The sequence below is a fragment of the Stegostoma tigrinum genome, chromosome 5 (assembly GCF_030684315.1).
Source record: "Stegostoma tigrinum isolate sSteTig4 chromosome 5, sSteTig4.hap1, whole genome shotgun sequence".
Taxonomy (NCBI): Eukaryota; Metazoa; Chordata; class Chondrichthyes; order Orectolobiformes; family Stegostomatidae; genus Stegostoma; species Stegostoma tigrinum.
In genome coordinates this window covers 52876359-52897696 of record NC_081358.1, presented here as the reverse complement: position 1 = coordinate 52897696, position 21338 = coordinate 52876359, and the positions used below count along the sequence as shown (strand labels likewise).

At 39.7% G+C, this 21338-nt stretch overlaps 1 protein-coding gene and 1 long non-coding RNA gene across 5 annotated transcripts in view; one reads left to right on the top strand and one right to left on the bottom strand.

Annotated features, from left to right (window-relative positions):
* LOC125451468 (polyadenylate-binding protein 1) overlaps window positions 1-20414 on the bottom strand; it is a 28548-nt gene extending 8134 nt beyond the window's left edge. For 2 of the 3 annotated variants that reach the window (XM_048528560.2, XM_048528561.2), the window contains exons 1-6: window positions 10497-11508; window positions 4165-4358; window positions 2619-2734; window positions 1884-2023; window positions 640-734; window positions 260-397 (exon numbers count right to left, since the gene is read on the bottom strand). In XM_048528560.2, the coding sequence (XP_048384517.1) occupies window positions 260-397; window positions 640-734; window positions 1884-2023; window positions 2619-2734; window positions 4165-4358; window positions 10497-10689 (876 nt within the window). In that variant the 5' untranslated portion in view covers window positions 10690-11508. Of the gene's footprint in view, window positions 1-259; window positions 398-639; window positions 735-1883; window positions 2024-2618; window positions 2735-4164; window positions 4359-10496; window positions 11509-20321 lie in introns of those variants that run through there. The other variant, XM_048528562.2, reaches the window with a different exon arrangement.
* LOC125451469 (uncharacterized) overlaps window positions 11670-21338 on the top strand; it is a 35130-nt gene continuing 25461 nt past the window's right edge. For both annotated transcript variants that reach the window (XR_007247308.1, XR_007247307.1), the window contains exons 1-3: window positions 11670-11791; window positions 13383-13427; window positions 20967-21059. This is a non-coding gene — a long non-coding RNA (uncharacterized LOC125451469). The remainder of the gene's footprint in view (window positions 11792-13382; window positions 13428-20966; window positions 21060-21338) is intronic.

Here is a 21338-nt window from a genome sequence, read left to right as displayed (position 1 = left end):
TCTAGACCGAATTATAACAAGTCAAGATTTTCCTTCAAGATCAGGTTAAGTTATGCATAATGAATCATTTATTTTTGTTTCATTACAAACAATGAAATCTAATTTCAGTAGCCACTTTGTGAACTGTAAAGTTATTACTAGAAGTGACTTTCAAAAATTCCAATCCAAAAGCAGATATATCTGGCACCCATTTTCAGAGATATAACCTGGCTTGCCTGAGGTCAGAGAGTTTACAAACACTAACAACTCTGCTACTTACCTGGTACCTTGTGATCCGGTCCTGTTTCATCTGTTCAAATTTACGCTTCAGCTCTGTCTGTCTCTCAACTTTTTTCTGAGCACGGCCAACATAAACCTGCCTCCCATTAATTTCTTTGCCATTCATCTCATCGACAGCCTAATAAACGCAATCCACACGTTAATATTTGGAACGAATGTCGAGCATAACTTGAGTTAATGTACAAACTGATGGCCAAAATAGTTTGCTGCATCTACACTGATTCTTTCAGCTAATGATCTACTGTAAAGGTTGGAAGTTCTAGGTACTAGATACGTACTAAACTCTCAACTGAAAATTAAGTACCAATCCAATTCCAGTAAAGTACCTTTATAGATTTATCATGACTTTACACAGCCTACCTTTTGTGCGTCTTCATGCTTCTCAAAACTGACAAAGCCAAAGCCTTTGGACCTTCCACTATCATCAGTCATGACTTTTACACTCAGGAATGCGCCTATAAAAAGATTGCACAAGGTGGATTATGAACTCGTCATTGATTTTGTTACTCAGATCAATGCAGCACAAATTTAAATGCCTCCTTAAATTATCTAACACTGTATTACTTGGTCAATTCTGCCCCTCAAGTATTAACTAATAAAGCTACATTTTCATGAAATGAAAGCAGTTACACAAATGAATATGAAAATACAAATGATCTCAGTGTTTTATAGCTATGGATCAAAATATCTTCCTGTAGACAATTAATAATCAAGGAGCTTAATATGCATAATGACAGGTGAAAGTAGAATGAAAATCCATTTACATGCCATTTTTATTATATATTTCTTTACCCTGCTAATCTTAAAAACAGGCAACTAAGTTATATTTGTTGAAAGAGTGCAATCTGAATGAGCTTTAGTGTTGTTGCTTCAGAGGTACTGAAACATTTCACAATACCAACAGGCTAGATTTAACAACCTGAATATCTCAATATATAAATGAGGGGAGTGAATTTTTATACATAATTATTTGATTAGGTTAGATTCCAGAGTGTGGAAACAGGCCCTTCGGCCCAACAAGTCCACACCCGCCCCCTTGGAGCATCCCACCCAGACCCATCCCCCTATAACCCATACACCCCAGAACACGACGGGCAATTTAGTATGGCTGATCCACCTAACCTGCACATCTTTGGACTGTGGGAGGAAACCACAGCACCCGAAGGAAACCCACGCAGACACGGGGAGAATGTGCAAACTCCGCACAGACAGTTACTCAAAGCTGAAATCAAACCTGGGTCCCTGGCACTGTGAGGCTGCAGTGCTGACCACAGCCTCCGTGGCGCCCTATTGTGAAAGTTACTCAAGTATAACATGTCAGACAAAATCCATGGCCATCTCAGGCAAACAATTAGTACAACTGTAACTATTCCAGCATGTGCAAATTTCAGGAATTCCAAAGTTCAAGGCAAAAATGACCATACCAAGTATTTAAAGTAGACACAGTAAGGACTATTGCAGTAAATAAGGAAATAACACTTTCAGACAAAACAACTGGGTCAGGGAGAAAGCAAAATTAATCCTTTCTTTGATCCAAAAATCTGATACTTGCAGTGATTTGCAAACCTATCAAATAAACAGACAAAAGGTGAAATGAAACTCACCAAATTTGTTGAAGATTTCTTTCAACCTCTCATCATCCATATCTTCCCCAAAGTTCTTGATATAAACATTTGTGAATTCTTTTGCTTTGGCTCCAAGCTCAGCTTCACGCTCTTTGCGGGATTTAAAACGACCTACAAAACTATGGAATGAACATTAAAATTATTTACCGGTATTTTTAATTCTTATTCCTCCCGAACAACAGGACTCATGCATAGGCCTACAGAGACTCTACAAGGTGTATAGCCTCTGGCATGTTTTCTAACAGAAAGATGCCACTTAAGCAAGAATTTTTCATCTTTTAATCTGGATAGGTGGCAGTTGTTCAAAAGTGGGATAATTACAGACAATGCAATTTATTCCCTACCTGACACCCAAACGTTCACTTTAAGGAGGCTAAAGGAAAGCAGCCAGGTGAATGAGCTCTGGTGAATGTTGTTTTTTTTAAAGCCCAGAAATATTGAAGCTAAATGAGCCACCTCATAATCAGCTATTAGTTCTGGTCAGCCACCTATTTGCTCAGACAAAAATCAGACTTCTGACAAGTCACTCCGTAGAAACTCAAAGCAAGGTTAAACGTTTAATTAGCATTTTTCCACAGTACGTAAATCTTGTGGTAGAAAGCCTCCTAATAATTAACAGTCTTAGCCACTGGTTTCTATATCCTGCAGTAAAAAGCCTTATTTTTAAAACAAAAATATAGTCAAGATCCAGATACTTAAAATCCATATACGTACACTTTTCGATCATTAAGTAGCATGCCATTCATTTTCTCAATGGCTCGTTCTGCTGCTTCGTGGGTTTCAAAATGAACAAATCCATAGCCTTTAGACCCATTTTCATCACAAACCACCTGGTGGGAATAAAGTCCTTGGTTAACAATGCACAACTCATTTTTATTTAACACGTTTTCCATGTCAAACTACATTTTCTACACTGATTTTACTCTTGATAAAATGTAGCAATTTATATTTTTACATTGCTTTCAACACAGAAGAGCGTACAATGGAACATAGCATAGATGCAAATCAAACCAACAGACACAATGATCCTATGCAGTAATTAACAGGAGCTGATCTGAAGTTTGGGTAGGGTGGGTTTTTTTAAAAACAGAAGTCAAGAGTAGGGGGAAGGAAGCTTGGAGTCAGAGGGTAGATGAAGACAGTTGCTAATGATGGACTGAAAGGAGGAAAGATACACGAGAGAACAGAATCAGAGTATTCTGAAGTAGTGCAGGATATGTTTAAGAAAGGAGGTGCATGCAAAGTCACAAATTAATCTGAACACCACAATGAGAATTTTAAATTGATGGCATCAGTTTAAATTTGTAAAGTTGTAAGGAGCAAAACAACATAGCTTTGGATGAGCTGACAACATGACTGAGAATTTGATACTCAGATATTTATTTCAGAATTACGTTTAGAAAATAAAGGAAGTCTTACTTTAACCTACATTAGAACTGGTCTTAAATACATGAGAGTTCATTTGAAATTTGAGTTCTGTGGGTCACTGCTGAAGTAAACAATTTCATCCCTCTCAATGTGCATTAAGTACTGTTAAATTTGTCGATGTTGCAGCTCCAGGCTAGAAGAATTTACAGCCAAAGTTAGGAAATATAACAAAATTTAGAGTTATGTCAAATTCCTCTTCCTGAGAAAGTCTGTTTCTGGCACTGTCACAGTGGAATATCTGGAATATTCTGTTCAACAATGAAGGATTAGAAGTGGTGCAAAAGGATAGGATCCAGCTTAAATCATCCGGCAGGATGAAGAGCATGGCATTGTTTAGTTACAAAAGACAACTCACGAAGTGAGATTAAGGGAATCAATACAGATCAAACTGAACACTAGAACATTCACAATGGCCGAAATCTAGAATAAGAAAAATGACTACTAGTGTTTTAGAGCAATAGAACAAAAGTTACATTTAACTAGCAACAAAACAGAAGTTGCTGGAAAAGCTCAGCAGGTCTCAGAACGTTCTGAAGAAGGATCACTGGATCTGTAATGTTAATGCTGATTTCTTTCCACCAATGCTGCCAGACCTGCTGAGCTTTCCCAGCAATTTCTGTGTTTGTTTCTGATTTCCACCATCTACAGTTCTTTGTTTTTATTTCGATTCAACTAGAGTTAGAAGGTGACAAACATTAATCAACTGAATTGCAAGTTTAGGCAGATTTTCATTGTTAATGAAGCCACTCTTCTCAAAAAATATGGCAGGGTAAACTTTTGAGAATTGAAAGATATTTAACAGAATGATAATTGAGGTCCAACTAATTCTCACCTTGCAAGAAAGTATGTTTCCAAAAGCTGAAAAAGTGTCATATAAAGCTTTATTGTCAATTGATTTGTCCAAGTTCTTAATGAAAATGTTGCCAACTCCAGATTTCCGCAAAGATGGATCACGTTGAGACCACATGATACGAACAGGCTTGCCTTTGATGACATCAAAGTTCATTGTATCCAAAGCACGCTCAGCTGAGGAAAGATGGCAAAAAAGAAACTTAGCGTGTAGTATTTGTTTACATTAACAAATTACCCAAGGGTTATTTTTAAAAACCTGCTAACAAAAAAATCCAGTCAAGAATCTGAAGGAGCTCACATTTCAGGGCATCAGTTTAATCAAATTATGAATTTTCCATATTCATACATTGTTATAGATGTTTGAAATCTGGATACAAAAGTAAATTTTTGGACCTTAAAGGGAAAATAACAGGTAAAAAGTATAACACATTATATGCACTATAATAATCATAAACAATAGACAATTAGTGAGTACCCATGAATTAATATCATTAGTGTCACAAGTACCTAGCCAATTCAATTCACATTTAATAGACTTTGAACCCCTGAATAATTCCATATGGCTGTCTCTTTTGGTACATCATTTATCCTCAATATACACTTTAACTAATTAGTTACGATGTAACCTAAATATAAACTTTAAACTTTCACAGACATCAGATTTGTCAACAATGACAGTAGTCATTGATCTCAAAGAAAGGTGCCCACAAAAATACAACACAGCTTGGGTTTTCCCTTTTCTGTCACTGAATCTGGTGTCAAGTCAAGGGGATCTCCAGGCATCCAGCATGTGATGTCAGCAAGCAGAGTCATCAGCTAATCACAGTGAAGCATATGACAGTGTGAGCCAGGAAGTGAATGGCCTTATAATTCTTCATTTTTTTTATCACATTGTAGAGAGACAGCAAATTAAATAATTGGGATATACATTTAAGATTAAAGTACAAGCTGAAATAGCAAATGCGTTGTAAGGAATTTGACATTCCAAAAATTTAGAATGAAGCTTTCAGGCATAGTGAAGCAACATACCAGTAATGAGTTTAATATGCTGTAAAAAACATAGTAGCACCTCTTTCAACATAGCACAATTAAAAACAATAATGTTCACAACAAGGCTAAAGTGGACATTCTCACAGTTCAGTACTTTATAATTAATAGCAATCTTCAGGCACTACAATCCCGAGCAGTATAAAACCACTGACAACATCTTCTGGATTTCCATGTGTATGGAAATCATTTCCACAAATGCATCTCACCTTCCTGGTTTATTCTTTACATACTTTTCAGTGTGATCAGCCAATTATTCTGCTTGCTGATATCACATGTCAAATGTCAATGTGTGAACTCCAGAAGTTGCATGTTGGGTTTTTGGAATAATGACAGGGAACACTGATGTGGAAATATGTCATTGATAAGTGCAAAATTTCATTCACTGTTTGGAGGGGACACTGCTCAATCACATTTCTTTAAAGGCCTTTACAGAAAATTTTAAAATTGGAGGCTACAACCCTTTCATCAATTTTGCTTAAGATGACAGGAACAATGAAATTGAACTCAACTTGGAAGCCCATCTTTAGTTGAACCTGCCCTACAAAACTCAAGCTAAAAAAATTAAGAGAACTGAGAACTTCTACATTTCAATGAATCTCTAAACGCTCCTTATTATAAGTTACTCAATTACTTTTCTTCATTGGAGCATTTTAATTGCATTAATTTAAATTATTGATGCCACTGACATTCTATTTTTTTCTTTCAGGTTATTCAGATCTATTCCTAGATCTTAGTTTTAAAAAGGCACATTACAATTAATTTGAAGACATCCACCCAACTCATTTCCACAGTTCAATTCTCCAAGCGATTAACTCCCAAATGTCTAGATTACACCTGTTCTTATTTCTGTACTCTTCACAATTGTTCCTTCAATATGATAAGAACTGTGCATTGTACTAAAGAAGGTTATGACTATGCACACTACAGTACTCTCTAACTTCTGATTTGATTTTCTTTTGATCCAGTCCAGGAATATGTTCTTTTATTGATGCTGAATGTTATTTTTCATCATAATTTTATTTAAGTGATTTATATTAGCCATGTTCATATTAAATAAGATTTAGTAAACTTCTGCAAACTTTATTAGGCGCAAAATCTTACAATTCCCTTCCAAACAGCACTGTGGCTACCCCTACATCACAAGAAATGCAGCATTTAAAAGGATGCATATTACTCCACCTTGTCCAGGAGAATTAGGGATGGGCAATCAATGATAGCCTAACCAGTGACACCCACACTCTGCGTTTGAATAAAAAAGCAAATACAGGAATCCACTGTTAACTTTCAGTGTGTTGCAAATAACATGTGCAATCTGGGAGTAATGATAATTGAGCTCATGTGTCACATTTCTGAAACCAATTCACCATAATAATATCAAGATATGCCAGAAGTACTCAGCTAATCAGACATCTGTGGAGACAAAAACAAAACTGACCTTTCAGGTCATAGATCTTTTCACCAGAATTGGAAAAAGTAAATTACAGCAGATTCTAACTACATAAGCAGGGAAAGCGGTGCTGAGGAGGGAAAAAGAACAAAAAGTAAGGTCTATGATAGGATAGAAAAAGCAGGGCTGATTAATTCACAAAACAGATAACACTCCAGGGCAAAAGGGCCATTTGAAGGATCAAAAGATGAATCAACAGGAAGGAACAATGCAAGACCAGGACAATTGCCAACAGCCACCACTCGTACAAAAAGGGAAGTTTATGCAAGATTCATCAGACAAGTGCCAGTAGCTGAGGGCAAAGTGGTCAGTATAGAAATGCAGCAAACAAAAAATAATAGGCAACTGGAAGCTAACGGCACATTTACATGCTAATGGAGATGATCCAGAAAGTGGCCACCCAATCTGTTTAATAAAGGAGATTGTATTGTGAGCTGTGAGTACAGTATACAAAACCATAAGTATAAAGTAAATCTTTGTTTCACCAATAGGTGCTAAATGCTATGGACAAGAGCAAGGAAGGCAGCAACAGGGCAGGTGCTATATCTTATGCACAAGGATTGTAAAAGGAAGAGCCACTGGTGGTGACTGAGGAGATCAGTGTGCCACAGCAGAAACAAGGGACCAGGTGTGGCTGGAGGGTGGTATGTGGTTTAGGTAACATCGTGTTGGGGGATGACAAAAATGGGTGAACTGTAATCGGTGCATGGTCATGGTCAATGGCAACTCAACTGCAAAAAGAAGAGGAAGGACAAATGCAGCAGGAAACAGCAAGGGACCCATTGGTGGAAAGGTGGGACTGCTCAGCTGAGGAAAAGTGAAGACTTTCAAACAGCGCAATTTAGATGTCAGATCTAAGCCTTATTACGCAGCAGTACAAAATGGTTTTAAGAAATATTGTGCATGCCTTAATTTTTTCCCTTTCCAAATGATCAGCAGGTTCATCCTTTTCGGAAAGTACTGCTTTCAGCATTACCCCTTAAATTGAGCAGCTTTGAAACAGACTCAACCTCAAGCATGCACAGTCAAAGTCAAGCAAACACTGCCCCTGTGTAGCTGTCCCATAGCTAGATCCATGCAATCTTCAGCATAGTGATGAGTTTCTGTGGCTGCCAGCACTCAGTTACCACCTGCCTTCCCTCCTCCAGTCATGGTTAATGCCATTATTGCAAATTTAGCCTACACCAATAATTTTGGACAATGAAATCATATCTACAGGGTTTGCTTTCTACACTGCTAAAACTAATTTCACAACACGAAGCTGTCAAAGACGTTTTCAATTCTCCTGGACAAGGTGGAGTCATATGCATCCTTTTAAATGCTGCATTTCTTGTGATGTAGGGGTAGCCAGAGTGCTGTTTAGAAGGGAATTGTAAGATTTTGCGCCCAATAAAGTTTGCAGAAGTTTACTAAATCTTATTAATATTACGATTGTGCGCCTAATAAAGTTTGCAGAACTTTACTATATCTTATTAATATGAAGATGGCTAATCTCTTTCCAAGATACAAGAACACAAATTGAATTCACAATTTGCTGATACTTGCCTAGTGCAGATTTAATTCAGAAAAATATGATCAACCAAATGATTTTTTTTCTTCAGTTTCCTTCCCAAAATGCAGTAAGCCACACTGGTTACAGATTCAGCTTCTCCATGCATTCTTTCTTCCCAAGATTGTCAATTTTCTGCAAATTGTAGAAACCATCTGTATAGATATACAGTAGGTGGGTACAGGTAATCTTTAGCAAGATGAGTTTGTGCTTGTTAGCATCCAGTTACCAATTGCTTCCTCCTCCACTGTCATTACCTACTGTAACTTCATTCCATAAACATACATGTTTTATACGGCAGATTAAGCTGACAATACCATAATGCACTTGTACCTCAGGAACAAGCTTATGATGTCAAATTCCTGCTCATGGCTCAGCAAGCAGCTGAAACATGGAGATTCTTGATTAGATTACCAGGGACATTGTAATACTTGTGTTTCATACCATTCCCTCCAAAGGCAATGGGCCACTTATCAGATCAACTAACGCAGAGACTCCATCAGGAACGTGTGGAGAGGTACTGTCGAGCTGTTCGATTTATTCAGAGGCAGCTAACATATAACTTATCTGGCAATATGATACGCTATTTAGCTTCAACCCAGCACAAAATGTTTGCTTCATGCCCATTTAGCAGCTCAAAGCACAAGCACAACATATTATGGTACTAAGTGTAAAGACAATACTTTACCCCCCAATATTTATAAGTTAGAAGAGTAATTTTCCCTATTTCCAGTATTTTAGAAAATACTGCCCTGGCTTACCCAGGTCACTCCAAATTTTTATTTTTATGGAAAATTTGATTCAGTTGCAGAATACAATTCAAGGGACAAACAATAAGTTTTGTTTATATTATGACTTTACAACATCCTAAAGCACTTCATGCTACTTTCAATGTACATATGTAATATAGGGAAACATGGCAATAATTCATTTAAAGAACCAACGAGTTAAATGGGCACATAATGCTGCTCAAGTAAATGCTAGGCAGAACAATTAGATATAGTAGGAACTGCAGATGGAGAATCTGAGATAACAGAGAGGGGTCTAGGCCCGAAACTTCAGCTTTTGTGCTCCTGAGATGCTGCTTGGCCTGCTGTGTTCATCCAGCTTCAAACTTTGTTATCAGAGGAGAAGGAAAGCTTACATTTCGGGCCTAGACCCTAGAATACACCTTGTTATCTCAGAACAAATAGATGTTTTCTTTTCTGCTGAAAGATGAAGGCTCAAATACTTGATGGGACTGCTGAGATGTGTTTAACAGTTCCTTCAAAAGGAACACATCACCACAAGTAACCTATGAGATGACACCCAACACAGTAAAGTCCTCCCTCAAATTCTGCGCTGAAACATTAGATCCTAGTATCCAATAAGGTGAAGTGAGTTTGACCAATAGTCTTTGGACACCAGTATCAAAAAGCCAACAGTGGCATAATAAACCACTGCATACCTGAGGAACAATCCTTTAACACTGCATACTGCTGATGGCTCAGCAAGTTTATTCAGCGAACGGTTGAATCATGGAGATTCCGGATCCGATTACTAGATATCAAATCAGGAACACAGTAAAGCAACTGGGTTGACCTCAGCACGTGGGGTGGGGAGAGTGTGGAAGTGGGGATCCCGTCTCTTCGCAGATGGCAGCAAACCATACCGCGTAAACCAGTTTAGGCTTTCGAATTGCAAAGTTAAACTAGGGACGGCAGCGAAGTTTATCATGAGACGCGAGTCAAAGGGCCATTCGAAAATAAAAGCGGATCCGGGTTTTTTTTTGTTGGGGGGTGGTGAGCGTCATTCAGTGATAGAATACGATGATACACAATTCCATGTCGGTTATTTTTCCAACCACCTACATACACCTCTGGAGTAGGCAGAATGGGGGGGGGGGGAAGAGAAGGCTCGTACAAAAAGAGACACGACACATGGTGACTGAAAACTCGGGATGGGAAGGAAGGAAGCAAACAAATGAGAAAGGGGGGGCTAGAACCACAGGCACTTTAATGTAATTTGTGGAAGGAATAAGAAATAAAAAGGAGGGGGGCTACTGCTATGTGAGTAAGCCAGAGTTAGGAACTTCGAAGAGGCGGAGATTTCTTAATGAGAAACGTGAAGAGAGAGTGGGTTGGCCTGGAGGCCGTTTCACGTGGTGGAGCCTCCGGAGGCCGGGTCAAGTCCCGGTATCCCTCGCAGTTAACGTCCTACTTCCCCACGCACGACACCAACCCTTCTCCAAATCATTTGCTCTCCCCAAGTACACCCGGTCACTCACCGTCGGCTGGCTGCTGGAAGTTGACATAGGCGTAGCCCAGCGAGCGCCGGGTGATCATGTCCCGGCACACGCGGATCGACAGAATAGGCCCGGCTGGAGAGAACTTCTCGTACAGCATCGCCTCGGTCACGTCCGGGTGCAGGTCACCAACGTACAGCGAGGCCATGGGATAACTGGGGGCGCTGGGGTTCATGGTGGCGGCAGCGGAGACGGAATGAACGCTCGGTCACTTTTTAATTAAAAAGGGGTAGAGAGAGGAGGGAGGGAGGTAGGATTTACAACAGCAGCAGCAAAAAACTTCCACTCGCTCCAAAAAATAAAAAAAACCTCGGGGAAGACAAAAAAATTAGGTTAGATAGTTTAAGGAGGAAATAAAAAGATTTTTTTTAAAAAAGGCTGGGAAGAGGATTCAAGCGTCGAGCGAAACAGAGAGAGGGGCCGGGAAGAGGAGGAGATGGCGCCTGCGGAAGGGAGGGCTGGAGGAGGCCGAGGCCCAGGAGAGTCAGTCTACTTCGGGATCCGGCTCCGTTCCAAGTGAAGCTCTGGTTTTGAAGGTAGTTTTCGGTTTTGACGATCTCCTCGAGGATTCCTTTATATTTCTCCCTTTTTCGCTTTCTCACACAGACACACACCCCCTTGTCGGCGTCGTCGGTTTATTTTTTTTAACTTGTAGTATTTTTCTTCTTTTCTCCTTTCCTAGGTTGTTGCTAGTCTTCTCGGTTGATTTTGCTTTCTTCTCTCTTTTTCTTCCTTCTTGGACGTTGAGACTTGATTTGATGTCGGGTTGTCTTTTTTTTTCTTTTTCACCCCCACCCAGCTTTTTTTCTTTCGGGTTTTTTTTAGATTTTTTTGGGTAAGAGTTTTTTCCGCTTTTTTAAATTTTTTTCTTTTTTTTAAATCATTTATGGAAAGAGATAGAACAGAAAAGTGTGCTGACGGGAAAGCTCGGATGGAGCCTGGTGCACACAGACACACACACACACACAGCCGGGGATCGGAGGGTCAAACACCTCAACTCGCAATTATTTATAGCTTCGCCCGCCGCGTCGCTTCCGGCGGCGCACGCCCCTCCCCTCCACGTCCAGTCCCCGCCCCGGACTCTCCAACGGTCGCCTCGCGCCTGCGCGGCCGTCGGACGTCACAATCGAGCGGCCTCCGCGCTTGCCACAAAATAGTCCCGTGCCCTTCCGAAAGTAATCCCGCGTTGCTCGCGAGATTTCACCCGCCTCCCTCCTACCATTTCCTTTAACGGTTTCCTCGAGGGGGGTGGGGTAGAAGGCCAAGCCAGGTCACAGGTGAGATGGCCGTTATACCTGTAGACTCCTTTTGGAAGGGTTTGCTCGGATTTATTTAGATTTAGTCATCAGTTCGTCAAAAACGTATCTCCCCCCCCCCCCCCCCCCCCCGTCTATAGTTCTTTTTTCTTCGTCCTAACGTTTTTATTTAGTCTCTGGTTCATCTATGTAAATGTTTTGTATCTGCCACGGCAGGGTGTCAGACTAAAACTTGCGTGAAAAGACAAGAAATGTCAATTGGCATTGCTGGTCCGGCAGCAAAAGCAACTTGTTTCTTTTGTGTATATACACGAAATCGCAGAAATCTTAGGATGCGAGCTTAGGCTGTTCGGCCCGTTGTCTGTGCACTGGCTGACGGGAACGTTTTGACTTGGTGTCAATCTCCTTCTGACATCTTGAATGCCTCGGCAGAATCAGCCTCCACCACACTTCCAGACAGAGGTTTCCAAACCTTAACTACAGTAATCGTTAGTATTGTCATAGAGTCCTACAGCATAGAAACAGACCCCTCCGTCCAACCAGTCCATGCGGAACTTAATTCCAAACTAAACTAGCCCTACCTGCCTACTCCTGGCCCACATTTCTCCAAACCGTTTCTATTCATATACTTAACCAAATATTTATTAAAAGTTGTAATTGCACCTCGGCAAGTTCATTCCACACAAGAACCACCCTATGTAAAAACAAATATTGCCTCGTTCTTTTTAAGTTTCTCCTCTCATCTTAAAAATGTGTCCCCTGGTCTGGAAATCCCCTATCCTAGGGAAAAGACATCTACAGATATTTCTGCTCTAACGTGTGGTTTGTTAATGTTGATTGGCTGTAATGCCATTGACGAATAGTTGATGCTGTTTGGATAATGCAAACTTTTACTGTATAAGTATAGCAATTTTCTGTGGTAGTTTTCCTAAAACATGACTTTGCTAATGGCAACTTTCTATAGCATAAAATTGGACAAGAATGCAACTACTGTGTTGTCGGAGAACTACCTGTACCATTAACTCTATCAATATCTCTCATTATTTCATAAACTTCTATCAGGTCGCCTCTCAACCTCCCATGCTCCAGTGAAAAAAACCCCAACCTATCCTGCCTTTCTTTAAAACTCAAACTTTCCATACCTGGCAACATCCTGGTAACTCTCATAAAATCAAGAAATATGGGTACTGGAAATCTAAAAGTGCTGGACAAACTCAGCAGGCCTGGAAGCATCTATAGAGACAAAAATAGTTAACGTGCTCCCAGACTGAAGAACAAACTTATTGTAACTAACTGCTGTTTGAAATAGTTTCACTTCATCTCCCATTTGTTCATTTTGCAAAACACTAAATCAGTATATTTTGCAAAACACTAAATCACTATATGTTGCATCTTTATCAGAGAAATACATAAGGAGGTATTGGGAGAGGTGATAACTAAAAGAGGTAGATTTTAAGGAGAATCTTAAGGAGAAGAGGCAAAGAGGTTTAAGGAGGAATCAGCTTTTTATATTCATTAAGTTGTTATGTTTAGTCCTTCTGTCACTAACTCTTCTCCCCTTGCCTCTGACTCCATTTCTCTCTCTCTCTCTCTCTCTGAAAATGGTCGACAGCTAAACCAGACTCTTCACAAATTTGGTACTACATTTGACTCCCAGGTAAGTTCCTGATTTCTCTCTCACTACATCATAGCCAAGTTTGCCTATTTCAACCCTTGTTGCCCCAGCTTATCCAGTGTTGCAATATTCATCTTTGTTATCTCAATGTTATTCAATCATGCTTCTGTCCAAGCTTTTGGATTTCTGGCTTTCTATCCCCTTGTGCAGCTAGATATCAAATTTGTGCCATAATAGACCCATGAATATCCTAGGATTTTTTTATTATATTGAAGCTACAGTATAAATGTGAGTTCTTGTTGAAATTCCAGTGTATGGGGGCTAGACGGTTAAAGGTATAGTGTGTAAAGCTTCAGGCAAGTTCTAGTGCTTATAAAAGGTAAGGAAATGGCATGGCTAGGTAACGATTTAAAGATAAAAAGGAGAACTTTAAGTTGGAGGTATTGGAAAACTGGAAGGAAATTTAGGTCAGCAAGCAAAAGCACGATGGGTGAGTAGAATTTGGTGTAAAATGAAGTGTGGCTGTCAGGGTTTCAGATGAGCAAGAGTTTGCAGTGGATTGAGATTGAAATGTCATTCAGAACATTGAAATAGTCAGGACTACAGCTGACAAAGCCATGGTGAAGATTTTAGACTGAGGTTGAGAACCAAAGCCATAGAGGTGGATGTATCGGTAGCGTTTTGTGATGGAGTAAAATTGGAGGTTGGACAGCATGGTAGTGAACAGAAGTTTTCTGCGTCAGCCAGCTGCCAGAGATGTGATCTGATTTGGAACAATAAATATGAAGCTTTGAAGCATGGGCCAAGCTTTATTTCCCAATGTTTTAGTGAAGAAAAATGTGGCTGTCCTGTAATATATCTGGCAGCAGATTTTTGGTTGGTGTATTACATCACTGAAATACGTTGACTCCTTGATTAGAAATAAGACTACGCAAGAACGTAAGATTTTCGTGTCCACAGTATATTTTTTAAAAATCTCAATGTCATAGCTGTGACAATTGCTACAGTGTGGTATATTTTCATTCACTCCCAAAACACTAACTTTTAATTTCTCAGTTTTAAATCCATTCTGAACTGACAGAAATAAATGAAACATTTTTCACCTCATTGATTTCAGAAATGTCTTCCCAATGGCAAATCCAGACCGTACTCCCTATGAAAATGCAATTTGATCTGACCTATGCATGAGGATGATCTCCTAGATAAAGTAAATCAACTCACCCTGCAGCTCTTACCACACCCTTGGCTTCTCCTTTGATTTTTTTTGTCCAGCGCGTATTGAAGGATCCACTGTCCTGCTGGCCACTATTAGCTAAAACGGTTACTGTAAAGCCACTGAAAGTGTTCAATAAAGGGTTACAAAGTCAGTCTTGGCCTTAATTACCATGACTTCTCAGATGCCTCACAACTGCAGTCTGGAGACGCTTGAGAACAGAAGTGATCAACTCTGTTGTTCTTTTGTGAGATTGCTGATGAATGCCAAATATCGCTATCTGTCACCTATAGTCAGATTTCATAGGGCTTCCAACTATGGAATTGAAAACAACTAACTGAAATAAGATGTGAAACGATGAGATTTAAAAATAGTCCAAAGATGTATTTCAAGCGCACATTGAACAGACTCTAATTACTGTTAAAATTTGAAGCCTGATAATTTAAAGTGACTCTATAATTAGCGCGATTAATAGCATTCTTTAAGAGCAGGATTGAGTCTGCTGCATGGTGCGTTGCCTGCCCAGTGCCAGGTTGAGGAGCATCTCTGACTGGTTTGAAAGAATATTGGAGCAGAAGGGCAAGGATCCAATTTTTGTGGCCCACATTGGGACAAACAAGGTGAGGAAGGAGTCCTGTTTGGGGATTATAAAGCACTAGGAACAAAATTAAGGAACAGGTTTTCGAAGGTTATAATCTCTGGATTACTACCTGAGCCATGTGCAAGTTGGTTTAGGAATAAGGAAATTAGGGAAATAAACATGTGGTTGATGGAGTGGGATGGGAAAGAGGGTTTGCATTTCATGGGGTATTAACATCAGTTTTGGTGTGGGACAATCTCTACCTGAGCCGATCTGGAACCAGTGTTCTAGCAAAAAGGTTAAATCGGGTGCTCGTTAGGACTTTCAATTAGTGAGTTGGGGGGAAAGGGAGGGGAAAATGACCGGAAGTATCATGGTAAATAGAAAAGAAAGCAGGTTAATGTGCGCAGAGATAATGGGAACTGCAGATGCTGGAGAATCCAAGATAACAAAGCGTGGAGCTGGATGAACACAGCAGGCCAAGCAGCATCTCAGGAGAAGGGTCTCTGCTGAAGGGTCTAGGCCCGAAACATCAGCTTTTGTGCTCCTGAGATGCTGCTTGGCCTGCTGTGTTCATCCAGCTCCACACTTTGTTATCTAGGTTAATGTGCGCAGGAGGGTTTAACTACTTTGAAGACTATGAAAGGAATTAAGAGGAAGGAAAACTCAGGAAATATTATTAATGAAGATGTTAGCATTCAAAAAGGAGATACAAAAACTAGCCTAAAGGCATTTTGCCTGAATGTTTGTAGCTTCAAAACAATGCAAATGAGTTAATGGCACAAATAATCATGAATGAGTATGATTTAGGAGGCATGGTTGCAGGATGGTCATTGACAGGGAATTAAATATCCAGACTGTTCGGGAGGACAGACAGGAAGGTCATTGAGGTGGTATAGTGCTGATATTTAAGGATGACATCAGGGCAGTAGTGAGTGATGATATTGCTTCTCTGGAGAATAAGGTTGATCTATTTGGGTGGAAATTAGAAATCCTAAGAAGAAAAAGTAATTGGGACAGACAGTAAACAAAGAATAACTAACGCCTATAAAAATGTTATGTCAATTATCATGGGGCATTTTAATTTATATGTCAGTTGGTTGAACCAGCTCAGTCAAGGCAGCCTTGAAGAGGTGTTCATTGAATGTATCCACAATAGCTTTCTTGAACAGAATGTAATGGAGACTGTCAAGGGACCAAGCTGGCCTAGATCTGGTCCTGTGTAATGGGACAGAAATAATTAATGATCTCACAGTTAGGGATCCTCTTGGAAAGAGTGATCACATTATCATTGAATTTATAATACAGATGGAGAGTGAGAAGATAAAATTGAATACCAAGGTCCTGTGCTTAAACAAAAGAGACAACAATAGGACAAAGGAGGTGTTGGTTAAAATAGGCTGGAAGCAAAGACTTTATGGTCGGACATTTGAGGAACAGTGAAGGACTTTCAAAACAATTTTTCAAAGTGCTCAGCAAAAGTATATACTAGTGAAAAGGAAAGATTTTAGAAAAAGGGGTAATCAGCCATGGATTTCTAAGGAAATAAGGGAGGCTTTCAAAATGAAAGACAAGGCATACAAAGTGGCAAAGACCAGTGGAAAACTAGAAGATTGGGAAAACTTTAAACATCAACAGTAAGCCACAAAAAAGGCTATAAAGAAAAGTTAGATTATGAGAGTAGACTTGCTCAGAATATAAAGACAGACAGAAAAAGTTTCTACAAATATACAAAACAAAAGAGTGGCTATGGTAAACATTCCTTTCGAGGATGTGGCATTGAACAAGTATTTTGTCAGTCTTCACAGTGGAGGACATGAATAACATGGCAGTAATTGATGACAACGAAAGTAATGTCTAGGTCCACACCTACATGATCATGATCAAGAAATAGGTAGCGTTGGGCAAGCTAATGGAGCTAAAGGTAGACAAGTTTCCTGGCCTTGATGGAATGCATCCCAGGGTACTAAAAGAGATGACAGGAGAAATAGCAAATGCAGTCGTAGTAATTTTCCAAAATTCACCGGACTGTGATACAGTTCTAGCAGATTGGAAAGCAGCAAATGTGATGCCACTGTTTTTAAAAAAGTAGATAGACAAAAGATGGGGAATTATAGGCCAGTTAGCTTAACTTCTGTGATGGGCGAAACGCTTGAGTCTATCATCAAAGAAAAAATAACAGTTCATCTAGATAGAAATTGTCGAATTGGGCAGACGCAATGTGGGTTTGTGAAGGGCAGGTCATGTTTAACTAATTTACTGGAATTCTAAGAAGACATTGAGCGTGGTGGAGAACAGGGACACAGTAGATATGGTGTATCTAGATTTCCCAAAGACAGTCAAGGTGCTGCATAAGATAAAGGTGTACAGTGTGACAGGCAATGTATTAGCGTGGAGAGAGGATTGGCTAACTAACAGAAAGCAAAGAGTGGGAATAAATACGTGCATTTCTGGTTGCCGATCAATGACTATTGGTGCGTCTCAGGGATCAGTGATAACAAAGTGTGAAGCTAGATGAACACAGCAGGCCAAGCAGCATCTCTGGAGCACAAAAGCTGACGTCTCGGGCCTAGACCCTTCATCAGCGGGTCTAGGCCCGAGACGTCAACTTTTGTGCTCCTGAAATGCTGCTTGGCCTGCTGTGTTCATCCAGCTTCACACTTTGTTATCTTGGATTCTCCAGCATCTGCAGTTCCCATTATCACTGTCTCAGGGATCAGTGTCGGGACCGCAATTGCTTACAATTTACATTGATTTGGAACCACATGTAGTGTTTCAGAGTTTGTGCATGACACTGATGAGTGGTAGAGCAACGTGTGCAGAGGACTCCAAAAGTTTGCAGAGGGATGTATGAGTATTTCTGCTATAATGTATGTTTCGTTAACATGAGTTTGCAGTAATGCAATTGATGAATAGTGGACGCTGTTTGGATAACACCAATTCGTTGCTGTACAGGTACAGTGATATCCCTGTGATGCTATTTTCTATTGTGCAAGGTCACACAAGAACACAACTATCACGTTATAGGAGAACTACTTGTTGATACTTTAAAGTGAGAGGGCAAAGTTCTGGCAGATGGAGTATAATGTTGATAAATGCAAAGTCATCCATTTTGGTAGGAATAACAGTAGAAAGGACTATCACTTAACAGTAAAAAAAATTGCAACATGCTGCTGTGTATGAATTGCAGAAGGATGGTTTGTAGGTGCAACAGGTAATTAAGAAGGCAAATGGAATTTTGCTCGTCATTGCTAGAGGGATTAAGTTTAAAACTAGGGAGATTATGTTACAGCTGTATAGGGTGCTGGTGAAGCCAGACCTGGAGTAGTGCGTGCAGTTTTGGTCTCCTTACTTGACAAAGGATGTACTGGCACTGAAAGGGGTGCAGTGGAGATTCATTAGGTTGATTGTGGAGTTGAGAAGGTTGTTTTATGAGAAGAGGCTGAGTAGACTGGTATTATATTCATTGGAATTTAGAAACATGTAAAATTATGAAGAGAATAGATTAGAAGCAGAGAGGATATTTCCACTGGTGGGTGAAACTAGAACGAGAGGCCATAGCCTCAAAATTAGGTGGAGCAGATTTATGATTGAATTGAGTAGGAACTTCTTCACCCAAAGGTTTGTGAATCTGTGGAATTCCTCTTTCAAAGCTAAGATAGATAATCTTTTGAACACCCTGGGAGGGTGGGTAAATGGAGCTGAGGCCATGAAAAGTAAAGCCGTGATTTTGATGAATGGTGGAGCGGGCTTGAAGGGCCTATTCCTGTTCCTGGTTCTTATGTTAAGATCCTAATCTGATTATCAATACACTGGAGAATGTAAATGTTTACAGATTAAGAATTGGAATATGGACATGTTTGGACATTACTTATTAGAAAGGATTTATAATGTCATTGCATGGAACTGGAAAGTCAAAATGTTCGAGGAGACTGTGTCTATTTGTTGTTTACCAAAAAGAAAGTTTCTTGGAAAGCAGTGTACAGCAAAGTTTTAAGTAGAGATAAGGCTGGACATTTATTGTTTTAATTGTTGAGCAAGCAGATCTGGAAAATCACAATGGACCTAGCTTGCTGTTGCCTAGAAACAGCCTCTGGTCAGAGATAATTAATGTTTTATTTTCAGGGAACACCTTGAATCCATAGGCAATTGCTGGGAAAGTTTGCAAGGACAACGTTAGGAATTGTAGCTTGGAGCTGAATGTAGCACTTGGTGGGTTCTTGTTTTCAAAAAAAAAACTGAGGAAGTTTGAAATAATAGAACTCCAAAATGTTTCTCAGCTGTATCTTGAATCTAGTCTGAAGATTTTCTACCCTTTTGCAATTGCCAGCAATTGCATGTCATCAACAGGAATTCAAAGGAACTGTGAGAAATCAGACCATCTTCTGTCTGTTCGGTTTTGCCCTTTTACCTGTTATTTTTCTTCTCTTTTGCCTTTATTATTCAGAATAATAGCTTTGCAGAGTTGTGTACGGCTTTGCCCTAACTGAATGAATATGCGCACGGTTGGGATTCAAGGGTATATCTCTTAATTCCCATAATAGCTCAGTTGAAAACCAGTAAGCAATCAGTTTGAGTAAAGTTTACCTGTAATAAACCTTTATTTTGAATAGCTTGGTAAAAGTCTTTTGTTCTAGTTAACAAGAGTAAAAAAAACAAATTGACCATTTGCTATGTCTCATGGAGTAGTGGGGCTTGATGTCCAGTGCATACTCCTGTCAGAGTCATGACTGTATACTATCCTACCCTGTTCTGTCTGTTTTGTATTTAGTATTTACTTGAAATGATTGATTATAAAACTTAGCTCAATTCACCTCTTGGCCACAACAGAAGTTGATTTTTAAAAAGTAAATCTCTGATGATGGAATCACTTGTCCCACCTAACACTGCCAGCTTCAGTTAATTCCAGGAAGGGCATCCACAAATGAATGTCACAAGCTAATTGATCAAGTAGATTTGAAGTAATTTCAAATTTTGACATTTCAACTGAATAAAAATGGCTCTTTTCAGAATAAGTGTCCCGAAGTAGGTCTCTTCTGGAGGTGAATGCCCAGGGACATGGTACGTCAACTGGGATTCTTCTGCGAAGACATGGAATTGTGCTCAGCCTAGCAAAATGAAACCTTTAAAACATTAAACTTACCCTTTGTAGGCCTTCTAGTCCCAATCCAGCTCCTTGTTGTGTAGGTACATCAGGAAATTAATATCATTTCATACTCAAGCCTACGGTAAAAATTGCAACTATATACTGATGATGTCATCAGGAACTGACATAAATATATTAAAAGGACCCCTGCTGGCTTTGGGTGGCTGATCCAGTTGCCAGTTTTGAGTGCATTCCTGTGGGTTAGCTCTCAATAGTATCTAGTTAGTTAACACCACAGGGGGATTTCATGTGCCTACATTCCAAAAAACAATCTAACAGGACAGGGGTTGAGCTCTTCCTGGAGGTGATGGAAATGTAGAGCTTGTTAATGTCTGTATGGTTGTGACCATGATATCTGTTAACCATACTCTAAAGTGGAGGTTTTAAGGAAGGGGACAGGCTGAAAATTGATCCTTAGGGAGCCCCAGATTTTTACACTGAGATGGAAAGAGAAGTTTTCCTGGAAAATCTGTAAAGGCAACGATTGAGTCAAGCAAGGGTCAACCCTGTGAAAATAGGGCATAAGCTGTAGCAGGAGATTGTCGTCAACCGCGTTAAAGACTCAAAGTACACTGAAGAACAGTGCACCATTGTGTGTGTGTGTCACACAAGGTTGTAAACGAATTTGTTTTGCTATTGCAGCAACAGAAACTAATTCAAGAGATGCAAACCTGGATTATGTGAAAATGGACATAGCTGTGGAACGCAAAAACACGTTCATAGGCTAAGAGGAAGGTGAGTTTGAAATGGGGGTGGTATTATGGAAGGACAGTGAATGATGGTGGGTTTTTTTTCAGGAAATCATCGTGCGGGGGAATGACGGTTGGAGATTTGATAATGAGGTGCAGTACCTGAAGAGATGGAACCGTTTATTAGGACATGCCAGCTCCTGTGAATTTATTGCAAGACATTTTCTAAGTAAAATGAAGCCTTATTCATAGCAAAACTCTGAAATCTCAATAGCTTTCACAGTGATTCTGAAGCGAGTTTTCTCTTGGGCTAAGACAAGTGGAC